This window comes from Neopsephotus bourkii, unplaced genomic scaffold, assembly GCF_033783945.1.
Source record: "Neopsephotus bourkii isolate Nb327-2 ecotype Australia unplaced genomic scaffold, CSIRO-AGI_Nbou_v1 NB_357, whole genome shotgun sequence".
In the NCBI taxonomy this organism is placed as follows: Eukaryota; Metazoa; Chordata; class Aves; order Psittaciformes; family Psittacidae; genus Neopsephotus; species Neopsephotus bourkii.
The window spans coordinates 348,067-371,096 of NW_026900863.1; the positions used below are offsets into that span (position 1 = coordinate 348,067).

At 39.4% G+C, this 23,030-nt stretch overlaps 1 protein-coding gene across 1 annotated transcript in view; it reads right to left on the reverse strand.

The window, feature by feature from the left end:
• The window catches only part of RANBP17 (RAN binding protein 17), a 154,156-nt gene that overhangs the window by 20,402 nt on the left and 110,724 nt on the right, over window positions 1–23,030 (reverse strand). The window contains exons 22-25 of the mRNA XM_061348402.1: window positions 21,016–21,098; window positions 10,960–11,174; window positions 9,634–9,772; window positions 3,475–3,641 (exon numbers count right to left, since the gene is read on the reverse strand). Coding sequence (XP_061204386.1) covers window positions 3,475–3,641; window positions 9,634–9,772; window positions 10,960–11,174; window positions 21,016–21,098 — 604 coding nt within the window. The remainder of the gene's footprint in view (window positions 1–3,474; window positions 3,642–9,633; window positions 9,773–10,959; window positions 11,175–21,015; window positions 21,099–23,030) is intronic.

Sequence of the window (23,030 nt, forward strand, 5' to 3'; positions counted from 1 at the left end):
AAACTCCCTCCTTATTCTTACCCACACAATCCTCCTGGAAACAGTGCACAGAATGTAACCACCATGCAACACCTTCCCCCTCTTGTTACCCCTACACCTCACACTCTTGTGAACTGCCAGGAAAGGAACTGAACCTGAAACGTCATGGAGATCTGTTTCTAATCAATCAACCTTCAATCCCCTTCCATATCCAGCACAGAATTATTTCGGCAATGACTATGCAGGATTCTTTACCTATTGTGCCTGGCTCTTGGGAATGTTTGTCTGAACTGCAGATGAAAAAAGACGCTACAAAACTGACTGATTTTTGGAAAAGAAATAACGTGAATAGTACTTTGCTGTATCAAAACTGAACCAGTAAGTTTAACTAACTGAAGTGTACAATTCAGCAACGTAAGCATTAACAGAAGGTAAAGGTGGCATCTTAAAACCAAAATTTACACTTTCATGTATAAACTGGATAAAAAGCCAGCTTCACCTGTCAATCCCAGCATAACAGCACAGAAAAGGAGCCTTTATAGTGCTTATAAAACAACATAATGCAACAGCAACAGCTGAATGCAATAAACCTAATACCACTTTCTACCCATATATCCCAAATTACTTTGTACTGTTAATTCAGTTTGGTTTTAAGATGCCATCATGGAGCTGTTGTTTGCAGGTTGAGCTCAGACTAAGCTGCTTGCCAGGGGAACATCAAAAAGCTTGGCCAAAGCTGACAACAGCCACTGCTACATCCGGGAAGGATGTCACAGCTTGCTCTGGAACTGAGGAAGGTGTATCATGCCTGTATTTTCTATTGCTCCTGTCTCTGCACAGTCACATCAACCTAGGGCATATCTAAGCAAATTGAGGAACGGTTAATAGGGTTTAATCACACAACTCTGCTCCTGCAGAGGCTGAAGAAGGTGGAAGCCTCAGGCACTGGACTGCATGGAGATGCTGAACAGCCTCATCTGTGAGCACGCTGTGCCGTTCCGGATGCTGGTGTGCGGGCGCATAGGGTGCCACGATGTCCTCACATCCCAGACAGGTGAGCCAGGAGTGGGAAGGTGGCTCTGCCCTGAGAGCTGCACTGTGCCCCATACACCTCCCACTGCGGTCCTGCCCCACTCTCTGGATCCTGCTGCCCAACACAGCCAGGCCGGGAGCAATGCGGAGCAGCCCTGGGAGGTTCCTGCCTATTCTGAGGGCATGCCGAGACGCTGTGAGCTGAGGGGCAGAACCCCAAGCACTGCCGGGAAGTTTAATTATCCAGCAGCTTCCAGAGATGCAACTTGGAAGAACTGTTCTAACTAGTAAATAATTGCAGTTATCGTTGCATCAGTTTAGTTTAAAGAGCTGACAAACCTCTCTAAACTCAAAAGCACAATTAGTCATTAGGGTCTAGTTTTTCAGCACTGTTAAGCAATTTGTAACCCATTCCTTTTAATAGGGTTATGCATTACTTAACCGACACAGATGTCTTGAAAACTGAAACTGCTGGTTATGAAGCAGCAACCTTGTTCATTAGCTTCCCTGATAGTCAAATCATCTATAAAACCCGTGTTTAATGGCCAGCCGATGAATAATCAATGTCTCACTTTTCATCTGAGTGTGAAAGTGAGAATAATCTAATACGTTGTCCCCCTGGTAAAGCGCAAGGCCTTGAGTTCCGTTTCTATTCACGGCTGATTTATAACCCAATGGAAACCTGATGTAAACATATGATCAATGAGTCCCATCATTGCTGATAATAACCCCCAACCGGCCCACTCCCTCATCTCAAAAGCCATCCCTTTAGGCTATTAGTTTCGTCCAGCTAATCCTCTCCACTATTCCTGCCTGCTGCTTTTACCTTGGCCATCCGTTCAGTCCGGCAGACTCAGAAGTAATTTTATACGCAGCAGAGAGCGGGCAGAATTGATTTTTCACTCAGTGCTCAGTTCCCATCTGAATAATTATCAATTTTACTGCCTCACAAAGGGAAGAGTCAAAATTTCAAATCAATTCAAAGAGCTTCTGAGACTACAGAAACTGTGCATGAGAATAAAGGTCAAAGTTGTCAGTGACCTCGGGAGATGATGTCAGATATTAGTACACTGAGTAGTTGACATCAGAGGCACTCAATATGATATGACTAGTGCTAATGCAAATCATATTTATGCTGACTACTGGAGACCAGCCATTAATATTTAAAAGAGTACGTGAAAGCCTGCATTCACACAAATGTAACGTATTCCACTGAATCTGAAGTTAATAAAGACAGATCACCACCCAGTCATTTGCTGTGAAGTGAAAAATTACTGCATATTAACAGACAAAGTATTGCACTGAGATTGCCACAAAGGCAGGGCAATCCAGAGGCCACGTTGCTGTCCTGTCCTTTCTGTTCCAGTCACTGCACGTACGGTACAACACTGCGGAATCTGAAGCACCCGAACGCTGACTCCAGTGCTAGTTTCCACAAAACCCCTATTAGGCAAGTAAAACATAAGAATCTGCAATATGACAATGGAATTATTGGATCCTGATAACGATGTCTATAATAAATATCACTAATCTCACAATATGCTATATACTGCCAGGAACATATTAGCTACCATTAGTTACTTTTCACCTTCAGTTAGAACAGTAGACAAATGACAACAATAAGAGTGGTAACTGCATGCCAGGCTTTTTGCAAACACCACTGTACCTATTAGGGAAACACATTTTTGTCATTTGCATCTTGTTAATAACTTCTGGTTTTGTTAAAAGCCTCCAGACCTGTGAAATGCGTCTCCTGAAACAGCATCTTTGCAACCGCATTAGGAATCCAGAGACTCCTGTAACTATGCACTGTCAGATAGTTTAATGAGATTTTAAGGGAATGTGGCACAGAGTGAGTACAGAGATACGTAGCCACGAACACTGTGATCTCCCCGGAATGTACTTGGGCTGTGATAGGCCTGATGGAGCTGGGACGGGAAAATCTCTCCTAAGCAGTACAGCCACCACTTCCTTTTCAGAAGATCTAATTTCTATTGTATTTACCTTTAACAGAAAAAATCCCACTGAGTCACCTACGGAAAATAAAATATTCAAACATGACAGCATTTAGCCATTCAATGTACACATTTCATCACCAAATACGTGGTTCAATGCCAGAATTTGATCTTCTTTATCCTAAAATACTTGAGAGAACTTTCCTTCCCATTTGTCTGTAGAGCTGTATCAATGATCTCCCACACCTGTTCTTATGAGTAAAAATGAAGCACCAAGTTTTAAGATACTGTACAGCCAGATATAGTGCCTATGCTTTCCACTATGACAAAAAATACCTTCAATCCTTGATTGTCATGAGAACCTGGCAGAAGCCACTCAGGGCTGCATAGCAGCATAGCAAGGTTTGCTCTCTTACTAATAGCCAATGCTGCCCTGGTGTTCAGTGCCACAAACATCAGGAAAATTCAGAAACATAGTAACACCCCATAAAAAAGACTACTAATTCACCTGCTGTAGAACTTCTGGGTTCTGCTGCATGAAATGAAGCAATCTTTGTCCATCCTGTGAAATCTCTCTACCTCTTCGAGTCTTCTTGCCTTCTTTAGCAAGGTGCTTGAAGAGGTAGGTGACAATGTAGTCTAAACTAGCACAACAGCTGGAGGAGACAATTGTATCTGTGTAAAGAATGAAAGAGTTTTTGAAATGGTTTCCATACAATAATAATTAATAATGACATTTTACAGTGCTTGGAGAGCTCAACTTTAATAATCGCTGATATTAGGCTAATCGATACATCAACAAATCTATTTTTGACATGTGAACTGACTAGTTTTGAAGATTGCTTTTATTAACACACAGAGGTATTAAACCTTTGCTTTTGAGGAACTAGGTAGCCTGATGTACCAAAGATCCTGTGAACTCCAGTGAGCTTCATTCACAACTGCATGAATGCAGCTGCCCTCTGTGTCCTGGGAAGTGCAGGATGAGGGTTGATGTTTTCCTGGTGTTTTGTTTCCCATTTGGATCCTGTAATTCTGGAATTCTGGTTTGACCTGCTTGCTGAAAAGGTGAGGTTAAGTCAAGTGGAGCTACTCTTCGGGTTTTCCTCAAGTAGTATTTCTCTGCCCCAAACAGGTTACAATCACTGTCAGGTGGCAAGCAATGAAAAAAGGCCATTAAACACAGTAAAGGGAGATTGTACAACAGCTAATTAGTCATCTTGCTTAACAACTAATCATTCAAGTAGGTTAGAGTACATTTAATATGGCTAGCAACAACACAACAGTCACTACCCAAATATTTCATAAATGTCCCTGAAACAGAAAGTCGTAACAGCAAAGGAGGATACTGTTGAAAAGTAGAAGCAAAAACCACATCTTTGCTTACTGTTTCTGTAAGTAAGAGAGATTAAAAGCTTCAACCTACTTGCAGAGTAAATAGGTCTGTCTGATTTATGTAAGTTATTTTGCTGGTAGGTGTCACCTGCTGTGCTGCTGCTGTAAAAGAGGATTTGTCTTGCTTCATGTAGCATCATTATGATAACTGTGTCCTGGTCCTTGGTCTTCACTTACACTGCCCTTCCTCTGTAGACCAGCAGTACACCCTTTCCGTGGCTGATGTCTGAGATACCCCTTGCACCCAAGTCTGGGGGGGCCTGTGACTTCAACACTGTCAGCTGTGCTGCTCCCAGCTCTCTTCTGTAATCCTGGCCAGAGCCACAGGTTTAAACCGCTGGTTCCTTGGGATGCCAATGCCAACTGCATCTCCTTCTAAACATGCAGAGGTTTAACCTGCTGGGTGCAAGGTCTAGCCCCAGCCGATACCCTCTGCCGTTTCAAACATCAGATTCAAATGAGTGAGGCATTTAGGAGTCCATCCTGTTGCCACTGACTTCAGCCAGAAAGTGTCTAGGCCTTTTATAGTTCACAGTATTTATTTTAGATGGGCCACTGGAGTAGGGATGTGTGGGGGTTGAAAAATGAATTAAACTGTTAAAATGCTCATTCTGAGGGAAAAGGGATTAGAAGGATCCAATTAAATGTACCTTGAATTCTTTAAACTCTGTTAATTTGGAGGCCTGCCAACCTTGCAGCGTTCATTTAAACACATCCCTCCAGACACTGAAGTATTTTGATCTGTGTCTGTTTAACTCCTTAAGCCCTGTGCTGACACTATTAACCCTCTGACATCTAAAAACTAACTGTATTTTGCTAAGAGTGTTTTGAAGTAAACACTGAAGAAACATTTACAGGCAAAGGAGATACAAGTGGTCTCCTATGACTGCATCTTCCACAGCAGCCTGCTGACTTAGCAGCAGGAGCAGAGAATGATCTAACAGCTCAGAGAAATGAGCTGGAGCACCACATCTCTGCTCCCACTGGACCAGTGAGCATCCCAGGGCCTAATTCAACAGGGTAGGGTGCTAAGACACTGCAGGAACAAAGCGCAGTTTAAAGTTGTAAGTCTTGCCAAAGTAAAGCCTGCAGAACCTGGCACTCATCGTGCTCTCAACCAAAACAGTCCTGCATATAAACTAGAAATACTATTCATGGTGGAATTGAATCACCATCAATAACAACAAGTGAGAGATTTGAAAATACATATTTCATAGGAGAGCTCTGCTGTATTTCTAAACCAGTGCTTAACTCTATTTCTTTTTAAATTGAATAATACAAAGTAAATCACTATCATCAGTTTACAAAACAGCAGTAGTTCTAAACATGCTGATACTGTACAAGTAGATATTTTACATTCGACAGTAAGTGATTTTAGCAGGACAGCAGACAGGTCTACACTATCATTCGCTCATGAGAATGATACGAGTGTTAAGAGCTACTTAAATTTGCCCATAACTATATATCAAATATGCTTCCCTATACTCATTTTTCCTTTTGATTGCAAGGATGTAACAGACAGGGAACATCAAGCACATCCCTTGAATGACTCTTCTGGGCATGTGGAACCTCATGCTGGAGCAAAATAGTATTCTCACTAAATCTTAGCAAGACAATCCAGCCAACCAGATAGAACAAGTGCAATAGGGAACTACCAATTCTGGGCTATGGGTGGAAGAAATGGGTACAGAAGACAGAATAACGATAGAATTATGAAAGAAACTAAGATAAAAGCTTGGGGTAACCAGGAAAAATGCAGTCAAACCACGTTTCGCACGTCTGGTCTGCTCAGCTCTCTCACCTATGACCTAACCATAGGGATCATGAGCAAGCTGGCTGTGATTACAGAAAATGTCAAAACTAGCTCCACGTGTGTCAGCACAGACCCAGGAACAGTCCAGTAGTTTTGAGGAACAAAACTGAGCTCTCTGGCCTTGCCTGATGGTGAGGTAGGTGTTGGTGATGAGCAGTAAAGGATGACACCTCTGGCACCAGTCACCATCACTTTCAACTACCTCTTTTTGTTTCTTCTTTGCCAGTATGCATTCATTTCATGTTTTGGGGGCCAACTTTACATGCATGTTTTTATTATCTCTGTGTTTTTACCTTATTTAGGTGATTCCAATTAGCCACCAGCTCAAGCAACTGGAAGTCGATTATGTATGTTAGAATAAGTTGCATTACTTTCGAAAAGCCAACAAAACCCTCAAACAACTTGAGGATGTTTTTTAGTCTCAGCAATATGACAGGATTATTCTGAAAGGGAATTATTTTTCAACAGTTTAATAATATTGTTGAATCTCTGCAAATTAAAAGATTTTGGTTTGGTTTTCAGATAAAGGGAAGGAGAGGGAGTTAAGTGGTATTTTCCCTGTCCATCAATTGCTTACAGTTCAATACTGGCATTATTTGCCTTTGAGACTAAACCTGGAAAGTAAATGGATTTAGCAATTTAACATCTAAATTAGGCAGCAAGACAGAAAAATATGTTTTACTTTTTCCTCAATGAATAGCATACTATACTATTAATCATGTAAGAATTAGAAAAGCTTTGCAGAGATTAGTGACAACATGCCAGGCTGACTACATTAAAAGGCTCTGATCCACTGAGTCAGCTGTGAAAAAGCCAGGTAAACACTTTAGAAGAGTGTTTATCCTCGCAATAAAAGCTCAGAAGAGGGCTTCCATTATAGGTGATTTACAACCAGGCGCTTCAGAAGGAATACGTATTCTTTCACAGTGTTTATAAAGAGTGGAATCAAGCAAGGTATTTACTCAGCAACAGACTGAACACTCCTCAGAAATAAGGATTTGGGGAATGTTTATCCTTCAGCTGACAACAATCAAAGTCTCAAAGGTTTAACGTACGTAAAGGGAATAGAGGAAAAAAAGTCAGATAGGTTTTTCTCCTCTGAAAGAGAAGGCTTCTCCTGGTATTTAATTTTTAAAATAAAACGACAGTGATTTCATTTTTATAAACATTTCTGAAAAAGACTTGTATGTTCTAATCAGGTTAAAACACAATTTCCCCTCAGATGGCTTATAGCCCTGAGCCCTACTATTCTGAGATGATCTGGTGGCACTGATATAATTCAGTGAAAAAGGCAACACTTGGATCTACTTACCCATTTTCCAAGGGCAGGAGGATGGATGTGACCAAGTAACACATAGGAAATAAATCTGTGTTTCACTGTCTGACAATTGGCAATGTCCCAAATACCAAAATTTTAAAAGGGATATAACATTTAGAAGAATGACTCTTAAGGAAACACAGTGACAGGTAAATAACTCTTGAGATGACAAAAAAGGAATCAATTAGCATGAAGAGCTATAAATTGACCAAAGAGCAGTTCATCTGGGCACATCATTATAAAAGTATGGAAAATGATCCAGTTCCCTACAAAACCAAACCTTCTTGAACACAAATGAGGAATTTAATGGCTAACATCAGTATCTTGATACAGGAAGCTTTTGATGGACTGCATCAAGGCTTTAGTGAAGTCAGATGAAGTTACAAATTCTTACACATTTTGGTTTAGTCATTCATGTTTATATTTATTTTAGGTACTTTAAGCACATTGAGTTGAACTGAAGGGTAGCACTGGCTAAGCAAATCTATGGTTTATGAAACGTGAAAAAAAGGCAAGTTAAAATTTTTATTGGTACTTTTCTCAGCAGAGCATCAGGAATTTCTCAGAATAGAAATTTTCTAAGAAAACATCTATGTTCCTAGAAATTAATAGTTCTCCAAGATTAAACTCCCACATACCTATACCCCCAAAGTTTAAAGCTAAAATTGGAAATATATACTTTTCTTACTCCTCCTCCCTACATTAAGTGAGAGATCAACACTTTTTGAGAAGTGGAAAACAAGCATAACACATGAAAGTTGAAGCTTATGTACCTTTTACATGAATTCGACCTGGATTTCCATCAGAAGGTTAAAATGAATTCTGTATGCTAGTGAATTATCAAAATTAATATAACTAATATCTCAAATGTAAGAGATGCTACATGGAGTGATAACAGAACATCAGCAGGGCTTGCTAAACTGGCAGCTATCAGTTGAGCTAAGGTTCAGTACAATGTCCCACTTGCAAAGGACCAACAGGCAGACTCCCTGCAGCACCACTGGTGCAGGTGACAGCCCTCAGAGTATCTGGGAGAAGATGGATTTCAGCATTTTATAACACAATGACCTGAATACTTCTTTACTACTGTTGCTTAGCTATTCACTACCCATTTTCTCTTCAAGAGCAGCTCCCCTCTTGCAGCAAAAACTGCTGAATGCGTTTAACATAGTGAATGCTCCATGAGTCTCAGTGCATTCATGCATTCCTATGGGCTTGACTGACACTTGGTGGTAATGAGAAACACCAGCTATTACAGAGTAACATCTACACACACTAACATTATCCGTTCTTGCGTTTTTTTCCTTAATAACCACCCCAATCTGTAAGTATGACTGGAAGGTTTTGAACAGCTTCTCAGTCAAAAATTACATAAATGCATGATTCCTAGGTGGTCAGAATGTAACTGCATGATTTATTTTTTTCTCCCCCTCAAATGCTAAGTCTCCTTCTCCATATTCCAAATGACTTTAGGCTACCAACCTGTCCACCCCTGCCCAAGCCCCAAATGTTTGGACAGTCGTCTGGTTCAAAACCAAATTAAATCATGACAGAGAATGAAATCAGCTCCAATTAAATTGCTGACTTTTTATCGTTACTCCACTGTTGCACTGATTCTCCCCTAAAGTATATTAAAGTCCCTCCCAACCCAAACCATTCTATGATTCTATATTCAGGAATTACTGAAAAATTAGTTTCTGCTTTCAAGGAAACCTCTGAATTTCTCAAATCGTATCACAGCTGTGCAAAACAAGCATTATTTATACAACAGCTGCATTGATCAAATAAAGCCAAAACCCCCCAGATTGCTGTACACATATTAATGTATTTTACTTCTGAACAACAACTCCACACATTGTCAGTACAATCCTAATGGAGGTACATTAATAATTCTAACAATTCTGGCTTGTAAGAAAAGACTTTTAAAAATACTCTCTGTAAAAACCTACATGTTACATATTTAAAAGAACTTGGCTCCATTAACCAGAACAGTCACATTCTTAAAATGGTCAAAAGCCAGCATCTTCCACTGTCACTTCATAATCATTTTTTAAGAAATACAAATTAATGTGCTGCTTTGAAAATCCCAGATAGCTAAAGTACTTGAATTGTTCCTTTAGCTGAGTGGAAGTAATTCTTACCTACTGCAGTCAATCCTTCAGATATTGAGGTAAGAATATAGATCAGAATGCGAGGTTCTAAGCTGGTAATGAAACTCATATGATCTTGGGTCAGGCACTCCAAAAGTGGGTAGTAAGATTGGCTTAATTTTCGATATTGCTGAAAAAAAGAATACACATTCATAGAAAGCATAGATATTACTACTGATTAATATTAACATTAACAGATGACAGAAGAGTGATCTTATAGCTTTTATGATGTGATAATTTCTAACTGGCCATTAAATGAGAATATTTAAAGACAAGATATGCTCTTGCATTCAGGAGATTTCCACTTTTCAAATTTACCATAGGATATAAACTTGCTATTAGTTTTAATAAGCTGAGGATAATACAATAATGGCACCATGCTTTGACATTTTACACAGCTATCAGTCTAGCAAAAGCAGTACAGCATTCTGCCAGGTGTCAGTTTGATAGGATTACAGCCTGTATCTTACCTGCTGCAGGAAATCTGACAGGATTTATCACAGATCCCCCACAACATCTCAGAGATTGACTTTCTTTTCTGCTTAAGTGAGGTCCTGTAACAGGCTCTGCACAGGCAAAGGCACTTGCTTGAACACATTGGCCCAATTAGCACCTTACTTTTAAGTACTCTCAGGGTGTTTATTGTTGGGTGACTAGGAATGTGCAAATATGCACACTTCACTATGCAATCATACCCCGATTTTAGTGGAGAGCAACTTTTCAGTTCCAAGGACTTTCTTTATGTGGCAAGTATAAATCTGGGTGTAACCCATCCTGAACTATCCAAAATTTGTCCCTTTCAGCAAGAAAATGACATGAAGTGTGTATCACAGCGCCATCATAAAGTGCCATGAAGAATGTATCACAGATCAAACTTAGGCTGATGTTGCACAAAATCTGTTGTCTTCCCACAGAGAAATGGGAACATGGTGTACTTTAAAATGAAAGTTTTACATTTTATGGGGAATAAATACAGTGACAGCTTACAGATTGAAACTAATTGCAGAGTGGCTGGATACATGAGGACGTTTTACAGTGCATACAGGCAACCTAAATGGGTTTGCAAATACAGAAAAGAAAAAAATTGCATTTCTCTCTTTTATGACCAGCCTAGTGACAATTCTGGAAAAGCTCCCATTTCACACGGCAGTTCAGTCATACCTATATTTTAGATATCGCTATATAAATACAAGTAAATGAACTGAAAACTACATTAGAGCTGTTCTAGATCCCTCTGTCTCATTATAACAATACAAAGCCTGTGGTGGTATTATTTCATATTTCACGTAAAGACTCCCAAGATGAGTAATTGCTTACTAGCAAGTCACTGTGGGATACTGAAAGCAGCATTTTGACAAAGGCCTGAAGTACACTGTCAAAGTGGTTGTCCCCGTACAACTTGAAGACGCCAAAGCTGACATAATTTCCACATAAGGCAGATTTGAGTGCAGAGTAACAGATGGAAATGCCCTTGAGTTTCAACGGATAAACCTGATCTTTTGACAAAGTCCCAAGAGAGAGGATCTGATTACCTGTTTTCATAAAAAGAAAGAAAGAAAGAAACTTATATAAGCAGCTGCAAATCTAAAATACTGTGATGGCACTCTCTAAACTCATTTTTTTGGCCTTTATTTTCATTACTGTTTAGAAGAAAAAATGTTTCTGCATTTGATGTGAAAGATCTGTTAGTGAGCATGACTAGAGCTTAAAAGCTACTAGGGAATTAGTATGCAAAATTTAAAACATAGGTTATGGAATTCCTGTCATTGATGTACAGCCAGACCATGACTGAGTCTACCAGCATGAATTCCTTAATCTGAACAGAGTTGCAACACATGGTTTTATAGCTTCTCATGCTGCAGCAAAGCTCGGTTTTGATCCATTACCATGAAAGTCTCTTGGGATGGTTGCTGATGTACACACACACTAAATATATCCCTCGGAAAACAAATATGTCCATTACAAAAGCTTCTATTTTATCAGGCGCAGATGGGAAGGACTTTTTAATTAAAAACTCCATGTTTCTAATGTAAAAATAACAGCTAATGGTAAATATTTGCTGTTGCTATTAACACGCAATAGTGACTTTTGGAGCCACTGTGCAGCAGTGCAGTGGATCACACTGCACCTCTGTTCAAATCTAATTATTCACAAGGCCTCATTACCAAGTTTTCTAGGTACCTTGTAGTAATTTAATGCTCATCTTCACAGCACCGCACAGTTAGTCTTCAAGAGAGGTTATTTTAACAAACCAAGTGGCGGGTCTTCAATTATACTACTCATTATATTAATAATGAGGTTAATACTCATCATTCTCGGCAATTTTAACACAAAACTATGTATTTCGAAAAGTATTCCTACAGTTAAAGTCACCATAGTCTACAAATCAGATGTCTGGCTTGACTTTCAGCATCTAACATAGCTGTCGTGGCCACGATAACAATTTTGATCAAGGAGTGATGAGTGAACTAGACATTAACTTTTCACAGTTGCAAACACTGCTGGTTGAGAGCAGTAGGTACGACAACAGTTCTACTTTTATAAGAGGCAATTTAAAAATGCCCCTAAAAACTTGCCCAAGATGAAACAGATCTCATAGACTGCGTAGTATTGCTTAATATATATTGAGACCTATTACTAAACTGACAATACAGTTCTCATTCCTACCTCACACAAACTCCCACTGCAAATCATATACCTGCATTAATTCTTTCTCTTACTGCTGTTGATTACTGACAATGAGGAATTTACAACATGTAATTCAAACACTGAGGGGGACAGTCTTGTTTCTAAACACCCAAGACATCAAAGTATCACCCATTTGGTATCATTTGATGCAAAGAGAGAAAGGCCTAGGTTGCTGTTTAAAACACTGATGCTCTTCACCACTTCTAGCAAGTATAAGGCAATTTATCCATCAGGTTGTAAAGGAAAAGTTGATTTAAAATAAAAGACTAGGAGTATAATTAGGGATTACTTGGAAGAAGTAAGCGTGATCTGTAAGAAGCTGTAATGGCATCACTGGAATTACTGAAAGGAAAAGAAGAATCAAATACCTAGGAAAGATGGTCACTTACCATCAAAGTGAAGCCCTCTTAATGAAAAAAGAATGAAAAGACAAAATGGTTTTGATACTGTAAATGGTCATGTAAGAGCCTCTATTACCCTGAATGATGTAGTCAGGAACACAGTGTAACTGAGGAGAAGGGTATAATTCCAGTGACTGCTACTACATGGAAATTAATTCCAAATGCTGTTAAATCTCCCTTATACTAAAAGTGACTGCTATTCAGAAGATCCTCTTTGAAAACCAAAACATAACAGAAGAACGTCTCCTAGTGTACTTGGACATTCACTTATTGCAATACTTAGCATTACTGAGAAATTGTGTTTACATAACATGAAGGATAAAATACATTTAGCTTCATATAGTGTCCCATTTAAGGTATCCCAGCCAGGTCATCTCAATGAGCATTAAAATTTTGGCAAGACCTGGTCTAGTTATTACTGAGAAGATCAGTGAATTTCAAATACTGCCTGTGAGATGCAGTGCTGTTGTGGTTTAAGCCCAACTGCTAACTCAGAACCACGCAGCCGCTGGCTTACTTCCCCCGCTCCTGAAGGGATGGGGAGGAGAATGGAAAGAATGCTAACTCCCACGGGTTTAGATAAGAACAGTCCAGTAACTAAGGTATAACACAAACCACTGCTGCTACCACCAATAATAATAATGATAAGGGGAATAACAAGGGAAGAGAATGCCATTGGTCACCACCCACCAACCGATACCCAGCCCAATCCACCAGTCATCTAGCCCTTCTGGGTAACTGCCCCCAGTTTCTATACTGGGCATGAAGTGCTGTGGTATGGAATACCTCTTTGGCTAGTTTGGGTCAGGTGTCCTGTCTCTGCTTCCTCCTGGCTTCCCCTCCTCCCTGGCAGAGCTTGAGACTCAGAAAGTCCTCGATCAGACTAAACATTACTGAGCAACATCTAAAAACATCAGTGTTATCAGCGCTGTTCCCAGGCTGAAAGTCAAAACCAGAGCACTGCACCTGCTACTAAGAAGGAGAAAAACAACTGCTACTGCTGAACCCAGGATAAGCAGGAAGACGCATGTTATTTTTGAAAGCTACTGTGCAAAAGTGTGCAATTCTTAGGGCAAAAAACAAGACTGGAAGGTAAGTGCGCTGTAAACTAACTTTATCTGGTCTTTCCCTATTGAATCCTCTGCTGCTAATCTCTAATAACCCAAATATATATCTGGCTTCAGAAATAAGCAAAGATAAGGTTCTGGATCCAAGAAAGTAACAGCCTTGAGTTTACAGCTGAGCCGTCCAAGCATGACATTGGACAGTCCTAGCTCCTTGAAGTGCCTGGTGTAATACACAACAACAGATGGAAAGAACTCGGTAGTTGTCACGTACTTAATAAGGAAATTAATTGGAAGTTGGTGGAAAAAACGGATGATGAAGAAAGAAGTTGTGAAACTCTAGGAATCCCTTAGCCTGGGAACATGAATTCTAGGAGGTACCACTAGTGCTGATCTTCCATCATTTTTATTACTTCATAAAAAACACCCTATAATTAAAACTTTAAATCCATTGATCAGCATAAAGCATTCAGCAGAGAAAGCCACAACCCCTGCTCCCTCACACTGCCTCACCTTGGGCAGGCATGGCAGAAGAATTCAGTGCCTATCCCTCCTAATGAAAACACAGAGGAATTTGGGTCTTGCACAAGATTAAAAGCTACCTTTTGCAAGTTGACGAAGTCCACAGAGAACTGTTCTGTGTTCATGGACTCATTTTAAAAGGGCCTAAGAGTGGGAAGAGCTGATTTCAAATTAGTAGCAGAGGTGAAAGACCACACGGTGCCTGTTACCAAAGCCCCAAGCCACCAGCCTATGATTCAAGGGATGTGGTGCTAGAACAAAGACTGGTGTTTCAGCATTAGTTATTGAAAAAAAATAAGAAGTGCAGTGCTATGCCTGACTAGATGAAAAAAGCATGATCTACTTGTAACATTTAGCAGGAGCTTCAGGGGAATATTTTTACACACCATGGATACTACTGAACATAAACTAATTTACTGAGGTACTTGGAATCAGGTCAAGAACAACTCCTCAGCTACTGGGGGTATGCTTACATTTATAATCCCTGTAGTGGAGGACCAAAATGCAATTTCATAAACTCCTTTTGTTAAAAGAAACAATATAAAGAAATTAAATCAGCATAAGAGTGACCTTTGACACGCTGAATTTAAAAAGCTGTGTTTGAAAAGCACAGCTCCTGTCAAAATGAAAACTACGCAGACTGATCAGTGAAGCTGCAGTGTTACTGCTGAGTTAAAAATTAAACGAAAACCACAATGATGTTCAGAATTCTCAGTGATTCCTCTAATACAGCTTTGTGCCCTGCATTCGACGACAACGTCACTTACATAAACTCTCTGAGCCTCAGAGGTGGTACAAAATTGTGACAGGAATAACTAAAGGATTTTTAAAGATACTGGGTGAAGCTGCTAGATAGGAAAAAAGGGCCTGCATTTGGTTGGTAACTGAAGCATTTCATTACCCAAAACCTCCTTGGTACATAAACAAAGGAGCTGGAAAGAAAAAGTGTATGTATGGAGAGGGGAAGCATGAAGCCAGCAAGCCCACAGACTGAGATGCTCTGACCAAAGATAACATCACCAAGCCTCAGAATCCCACTGGCAATATGCACCAGAGCTCTTTACACAGCTCATTCCCTCTCTCCTCCCAGATGTGGGAGCATGTCAGGACAGGCAGCTTCCCTTTCAGTTCTCCTCCTTAATTGCTTTTACAGTAGGAGCTATAATACAAAAATGATTTCCTTATGGTTGAGCTTCATTTAAGCAGGGCTTGTTCTAGATTTCAGTCCAATAAGCACTAGGTATAATAATACAACTAAATCATGTTTTAACATGTGTGAATTAGATGAAGATAAAAAAAAAAACTTTGGCGAGATTAAACACAGGTTATGAAAATTTACCACCTTTATAGAGAAAAAGTGTTTTTTGCCTTTTCCCCTTTCCTACTTTTATTATTCACCACTGCCCCATAAAAATGGTGCTGCAAGTATGCTTTCCAGGCACTCGGAATGCTGGGGCAGTATAAAGAAGTGGCCATATACAGAAAACGAAGAGAAAAATATGAACCATAAAGATGAGAGTGAGCTTCAAAACCCAGTTTTTAAAAGCTTCCACAATAACAAAACATGCGTAAAACCTCTCAAATCAGCACAATGAGCATGCACAGCACCAAGATAAATTTGCCAGAAGAAACTGGTTATGAAATCTGAGTTGGTAATGAAGAACAATATATTCTGGAACCACTGTCACAAAAGAGAGAAGACCAATGGCAACCAGGACCAGTCAGCACTCCACTTTCAAGCTAAGCTGCTGATTAGAAATACCTGTTATACCACACGAATCAGCTGAACCAAAACTCTGAAGAACTGTTATCTTATGAAGTCACTGGCACTGAGCAGATTACCATATGAAGTTTGGAAATACATGTTCTGGAAGTGATTTAAAGCTCATTAGAAATAATTGTGTCTGGCTACTGGAAAATGTGGTAAAATTTAATCCACATCTAAATGCTACCTGGGCTGTGAGAACAGGAAATTGTTTTGTGCTACTGTGGCTAACCTCATTGCTGACCTTGAGCAGTAACTGCTACAAGAGCTGAAAGCTGAAGCAAAATTAAAAACTTACATCAAAGTATATCATGACAGAATGTAGATAAATAAAAACAGCATATTGAAAGTATTATTTTTATGTCAGTTTCCTATAATGAAAGGGAAGAGGTTTACTAAAATATAAAGAAACCACAAAACAAAAATAGATGGGCCCAACATGCACTGAAACATCATTCCTATACAACTAGGAGTTCAAACACACATAGGAAGGAGACTTGTACATAGAGAATTAGAAGTGAAATATATTGGGGATGAAGAATGGTGGACTAGACTATACCAACCCCTTTCACTTCTCTCCTCTCTGTTGTTTTAATTCACTATCACTCAGTCAGACTGGCTCTAGCCATAATGGACAAGACACAACACTCCCTGCCAAGCAGCCGGAGAGTCCTAATGAAGATAATTGACAATCTAAGTGCAACCTACACCAGGCCTGACATCTTTCGAGCATATAGCATTTGTAGACATCTTAGACTTGTCTTCAGCACTGTATCAGCATCAGTGAGAAATGAACAGGACAGGACACACTAGTACTGTCCTAAATGCAAAGTGGGCTCTGTGAAGCAGAATTAAATGTTCGCTGTGGTGCTAATTCTACAAGTAATTCCCATTTTAGATTTTATTCCCTGACAGCTGAGTATGTTTACCCTAGCTTAAAAATCAGCATTTTGGATTTTTTTCTACTTTACACTAGAAAATATAAAATTACTACATGCCAGTCTAGAGGAGAAAAAGTATATGCTTCAGTCTAGAATTAAAGAGATTTCAGCATCCATACTCATAAGTGTTAACATACATTCACACTCCAGTTTTGCCCTTTTCTTGCCCCTTCTGCTTTCAGCCCAAGCACAGATCTTACAATACACATAGATAGTAAATGGAGGCACCATAAACAGGCATCATAAACTTCAGAAAACATCGAAGATGGAAAGAAAGCAACATGCTAGGTTGGTTTGCTACAAAGTTACTTCCATGTAAACAACAGTAAGGGGTTTACCCCAAACAAATCCACATACAACTTCTAGATGATTTTCATCACCTGAAGAAGGCCAGACCTGCAAAGTATCTGTATGTTATCCGAAACTGCCTTGATCGGTGTAGTCCAGACTTGGCTAAAATCAACATTATGTCAGTAATTATCAGCACACTGTGCTCTGAGGTTGGTGTGAAGAATCACCTGATGCCACCTCCCTTCAGTTACTAATTCCTTGTCAGGAACTAGTTGCCAGGACAGAGACATATTTCAGATCACATTTATGTACTCCTAGGTTTATATAGCAAGAAGACTCCATGAGGACCTGAATCACAACTGGAAATTTTCATGCTGAATTTGGTGCAGGTGAAATTTCTGGAAATACTACTTGTCGTGGCATCTTCTCCACAGCATCACATGTGAAAGAGAAGGAAAAATCCCGTCCTAAACCAAATTCAAATGTCACCAATGGAAGCACAGTAAAATTAAGCCATATTTTCATTTATTATTTGTATGTTCTATTCTTCTAAGAGAAACAACCTGACTAGGCTACACTGTCCGCAGGAGGGGGACCAAGCCTGTCCCTGGAGACCTGCTGAGCCATGGGAACTCTCACTGTCAAAGGCATGGCAAGAAGGTGGGAGGCAACAGGCAGAGTAAAGCCTGGTGTTCAGACAGGGATTGGCAAGTGAGCAAACAAAGCCAGGTCTCCAGGGGACGGAAAGAACTTCTCCAGGATGAGAGAAGGCTGTGCAGTTTATGGCAAGCCACTCGGTCAATGGATTAACTGAAACCGAGACTGAAATGACAGATCATCTCACAAGGACAGTGTGATGAAAGAAAGAGATGTTTGCTTCTATTCCCCCCGCCTGTCTCATGTCAACACTTTTGTGTTTCTCTGCTTAAGAAGGCAATTATTATAGTATAGATTTCAATCAAATCTATCTTGAGTTTCAAGTGTCTTTTTGATCAGCTTTGAGGAACTCGCTATAAGCTGCAGGCATATACAAGAAGTTGGGCTAACTTGGTAAGATTAATGATCACAGAGTGCCTGTCGACATTTGCTGTGCATCTTCTATTTTTTTCTCGAATGCTTCAGCCATAAAATCTCAACTCAATTTTCAGAGTTTTAAGACACTTGCAGTAATTGTACAGCCAAAAATCTGAAAGCTGAGCCAAAGGATCAGATGAGATTAGAAGTATTCATGTACATATTCATTCTTTTAACTGAATCACACAGTTCTTCAGAATGCGGGGCTAGAAATATTCCTCAAGACCCCCACAGGGAGATTTTGTAATCATCACTTGGTTTACTTGTTTATTTTTCCTCAGATGTCTGCAAAGATTGCATATACTTAAAAGACAGATAGACTTCAGAAAAGTCACAGAATATTATGGATTAAAGTTTTCTTTAAAAGCACGATTATTAAGTTTTAACATTATCAAGAAGGCAATTGAAATGAATGCAAAATCCCTTAATATCACTGATTTTTTAGGAATTTGTATGTTCAAAAAAAATCATACATAATTAAAGTAATGAATCCTTACAACATGTTTCCAGAAGAGTTACATCTTTCTGTACACTGGAATGGAAATCTCATAAACTAGTAATTGGCGATAAAAGCTAAAAATATTAGCAGCAATTATTGAAAGCTGATGAATTGTGGTATCTTGAAATACTCACAGTGGACAGTAAAACCTTCCCAGACTCTAAGCCAGTGACCACTTCAGAAACGGCTTTAGCTGTCTGAAGTACTGCTGATGTAGGAAAAGAAAACCTACACAGTTCCTCTAAATGTCACAGCTAAGTAGTGGAAAGATCCCTGATGGGACCCTTTCAGACACTGATAATATGAATGTGTTTTAAAAGCAAAATGGAAAAAAAGAAAAGGCATTCATGTACTGAGTGGAGGCTTTCTCCCACATCTACAGCTTCCTCCACTTCCAGTCAATATGGGATTTTAGATTTTTCTTTCGGAGGACATTAGGAAAAGTTCTTCTTTCAAACATGTGTTGACTAAAATGTCACCCTCCCACAGGAAAGGAGCTATTAAAACCAGAAAAGACAGAAAGCTGCTATGGTCATTACACTTCTTTCCATTGCACACATCTCCAGACAGATGCCACATATTGCTAAGTATCTTTCACCTAAGGTAACAATGAGGCAGCAGGTATTTGGACACAAGCTTCAACAGCTCTGTGGTTCCACTGCTTAGTTTTAAATCTTAGACCTGCACCATTCTGAAATTTCCTTTATGTTGCATAAGTAAATTCTAGCATGAGACAGAAAATCTTGTCTCATGTGCAAGAGCTACCAATACTTTAATGCAGAGAATGTGATGAACTTCACATAACACACCATAAAAGCTTCAACTGAAAGCAAAAAGTTTCTTTACAAAGTTGGGATTTTTTTTAGGCATGAATAAGGAATGAAACAGGTTGATACCAAACAGTGTGGTTTACTCAGCAAGGTTTAGAAACTTAATGCCAACAACTGAGAGGAATGGATGTCCAATAATGTTTTTTGAGTTCAAGGCCGTGCTGGACAGGGCTTTAAGCAAGCTGGTCTAGTGAAAGGTGTCCCTGCCTGGGGCAGAGGGAGCAGAATTCGATGAGCATTAAGGTCCCTTCCAATCCAAACCAGTCTGTGATTCTGTCATTGTATGAAAGACTAATAGAAATTGAATATTAAAATCTAAAGGTTCACCTTTTATCATTTCATACATGGAAGCCCCTTTTTTTTATTTTGCTTAATCATTCTGACAATTTTACTTAAGAACATAGTTGAAAAAATGTGCTGGCCTACTACATGGTGGATCTGAAAAAGAAACAGAAAAATGATTTTGCAAGGGCTCAGAGTTACCTGGGTGTGATTTTTTCTGTTGTAAGTAAATGCTGTATGCATATACTGTTTCCATGCCCAACAGATCCAATGTAAAATTACATTTGAAGTTTTTTATACAGGCAGACAATGCAACACAGTTTCCACACCCAAAAAGCAACCTGAATGCAGTGAAAGCAAATGTGATGCACCAATTTTCTTTCTTTCTAAGAAATAGGACATTTATGACTCTTCCTGTTTACACAGACTACAAATGAGGCTGCTCTACAAAAACTTGGTAATGTTGCTTTCAAAATATTTAGAAAGCAAAATTGTAAGTAACAAAGTTAGCTGGAGTGTAAGATAAGCTGCTTGTGTCAAAGACCTGTGGAAGTTGCATGCATGAGTGAGAACAGTAAAATGGAGCAACTTACTATAAACACCTTTAACAGTGCTCTAGGGTAAAGCTGTTACAGTCCTATTATGTTCTGGAACTGCTAGAAGATAATTTGAATACATAAAACAAGCCCACACCTATCAGTTGTAGCCTAGATCAAACACCTCACTTGCATCTTTGCTGAAATACATTTACTGTTGACAGAAGACTGACATTCAAGTTAAAAAGTGATACAAGGCACAATGCTACACGAATGAACCCTGGTCTATGAAGGCAAATAAACCCTAAAGGTGTGCCACATCAGCTCTGCACGCAAGGGCTGGTACTGGCTGCAGCATGTTACAGCCCTGCTATGTATTCCACAAATCCATCTGTGCTCAGCAATGCGAATTAACAGGATGTCTGTATCATGAGACAGGCAAAGACTTCCACTGCAGAGGAAGTGTTAATGAATACCTACCATACGTACAAATCATTTTACTAGCTTCTCTGAAGAGAAGAATTCCATTTGGAGATGATACATCAAAATTTAAACGCTGCGATCTAAAAAAATAACAGCAAAAATATTCAGATGGTCATCGAAGCAGAAAACTGCACTGGGTTCATTCCTAAAACAAAGAAAAACATTCACTGATTACAGCATACAATTATTTGATAAAGTAATTCTAGCTTTCAGTCCAAGGATAAGCACTCGCCATACATTTACAAATGAAACAATCCCACGGCAAAAGACAAACCAATCTGAAACAGAAAAGGTGACACCACAGCTTTTAGAGACTGATGCATATCTTGTGCCCATGTACAGTCCAGAAAAAGTGCTACTAAGGTTTGTAATACAAGCAGTCAGGGTAACTTTTACCTGGCTTCTGCATCTGCACAGCTTTTAAACCTAGACTAATCCACACTTGATTATTCTGCTACATAAAATCTATGGCAATCCCATACCAGTTCTCTAAGTGTAAATTGCAACACATGGTTTTTGTGAACATTCACACCATGTTGTCTTCCCTGATGTACAGGTACTATTTAAGCCAACAAGAACTGTTTTGCTCCCTATCAGGAAATACAGCAGAGTCCTTGCCAAAGTCCCTGTTGCATCTTTCCAGTTTCTCTTTGTGATAAAGAAGCCTGACTCGTAGTCTGGGCCTAAAAGTTAACTTCAAATACAGGTGTTCAGCTTCTAATTTGAGCAAAACTTACCCTTAGCATTTATTTGAGCTGAAAGAGAAAGGAATCATCAGTGAGTGATGCAAAACAGAGCATCCGTGGCTCAGTATTCACCCCTATTTGTTACCCATCCATGTCTGATCAAATATGGAGCCCCTGGGTCACCCCTTTCACAGAGACAGCAGTATTTATCTGTATTTGCTGTATGTCCAGTATTTTGCTGTCAGAGTGCCTATTTGCAAAGTCCTTTGCTGCAGAATCTGGAGCAAATTTGGATGTTTATAAACACACCTTGTACAAAACATCCTTGTATTCCGTCTGCACGAAATGATAATGCTGGCAGAGGTGAAAAAACCCCAAACCAGTACATCCTCTCAGTATCAGAGTGGCACAATGCACAATCTGATACTCTGTAACATATTTTAACCATATCAAACCATATTGTACAATGCATTCTAACCTGTAAAAGCTAACGCAATACACAAGTTGAGAACACTATTCCAGATGATGTTTTCTAAAGGGAACAAGGCAGATTTTCTGAATAGCAATAAGTAGAAGGATAACATGAATATGGAAAGTAGCTTGAAGAGCAGTATTTTGCATAAGATTTATTGTTCCAGCTCCTTTTTGCTTTTGTTTACAGTTATTAGGGTTCTGTGTTTATGCCTTAACAATCTCCTCCTTGGAATCAGTTGCAGCACTATCAGAGCGTGCTGCTTCTGCATGGCATCGTGAATAAAAAGAGGTTAAACTTTCCCAGCAATTTATTATGCTACTACCAGGATTAAAGACACAATTAGCCAACACAAACCAAAGAGGGAGTCACAGCAAGCAAGTCAACACAAACAAGGAACAGGGAATTCTGCCGTAAGGCTTGTGTAGCCATTCAGGGATGACGTGCCCATCACACACACTGCTGTTTGACTGGGAGCCAGCTCTGAACTTCAAGGCACCAATTTCCTGCCACTGGATTCAACAAAATATTTTTTCAGTTTTCAAGTATTTCATGTTCTTTTCCCTATAAGTTTGATTTGCAAGGCAAAATGAGAACCAATGAGAACACAAACTTCATTGCTGAAAACTCTAATTACTTTGGTTGCAAAGATACGCAGCGAAGAGACTTTAACTACCAATTTTTCATTTAAAAATCTTTTTTTTTTTTTTTTCCTTTGGGCAGTACACTACATCTTTCCAAGTGTAATGATAATTTCCCAAAATAAGTTGTTCTGTTGTGGTAAACCAGAAATTTCATTCTAACTATTGCAATGCCAAGTACTGAAATCACCTCCCAGAATCACTCTGAAGCCC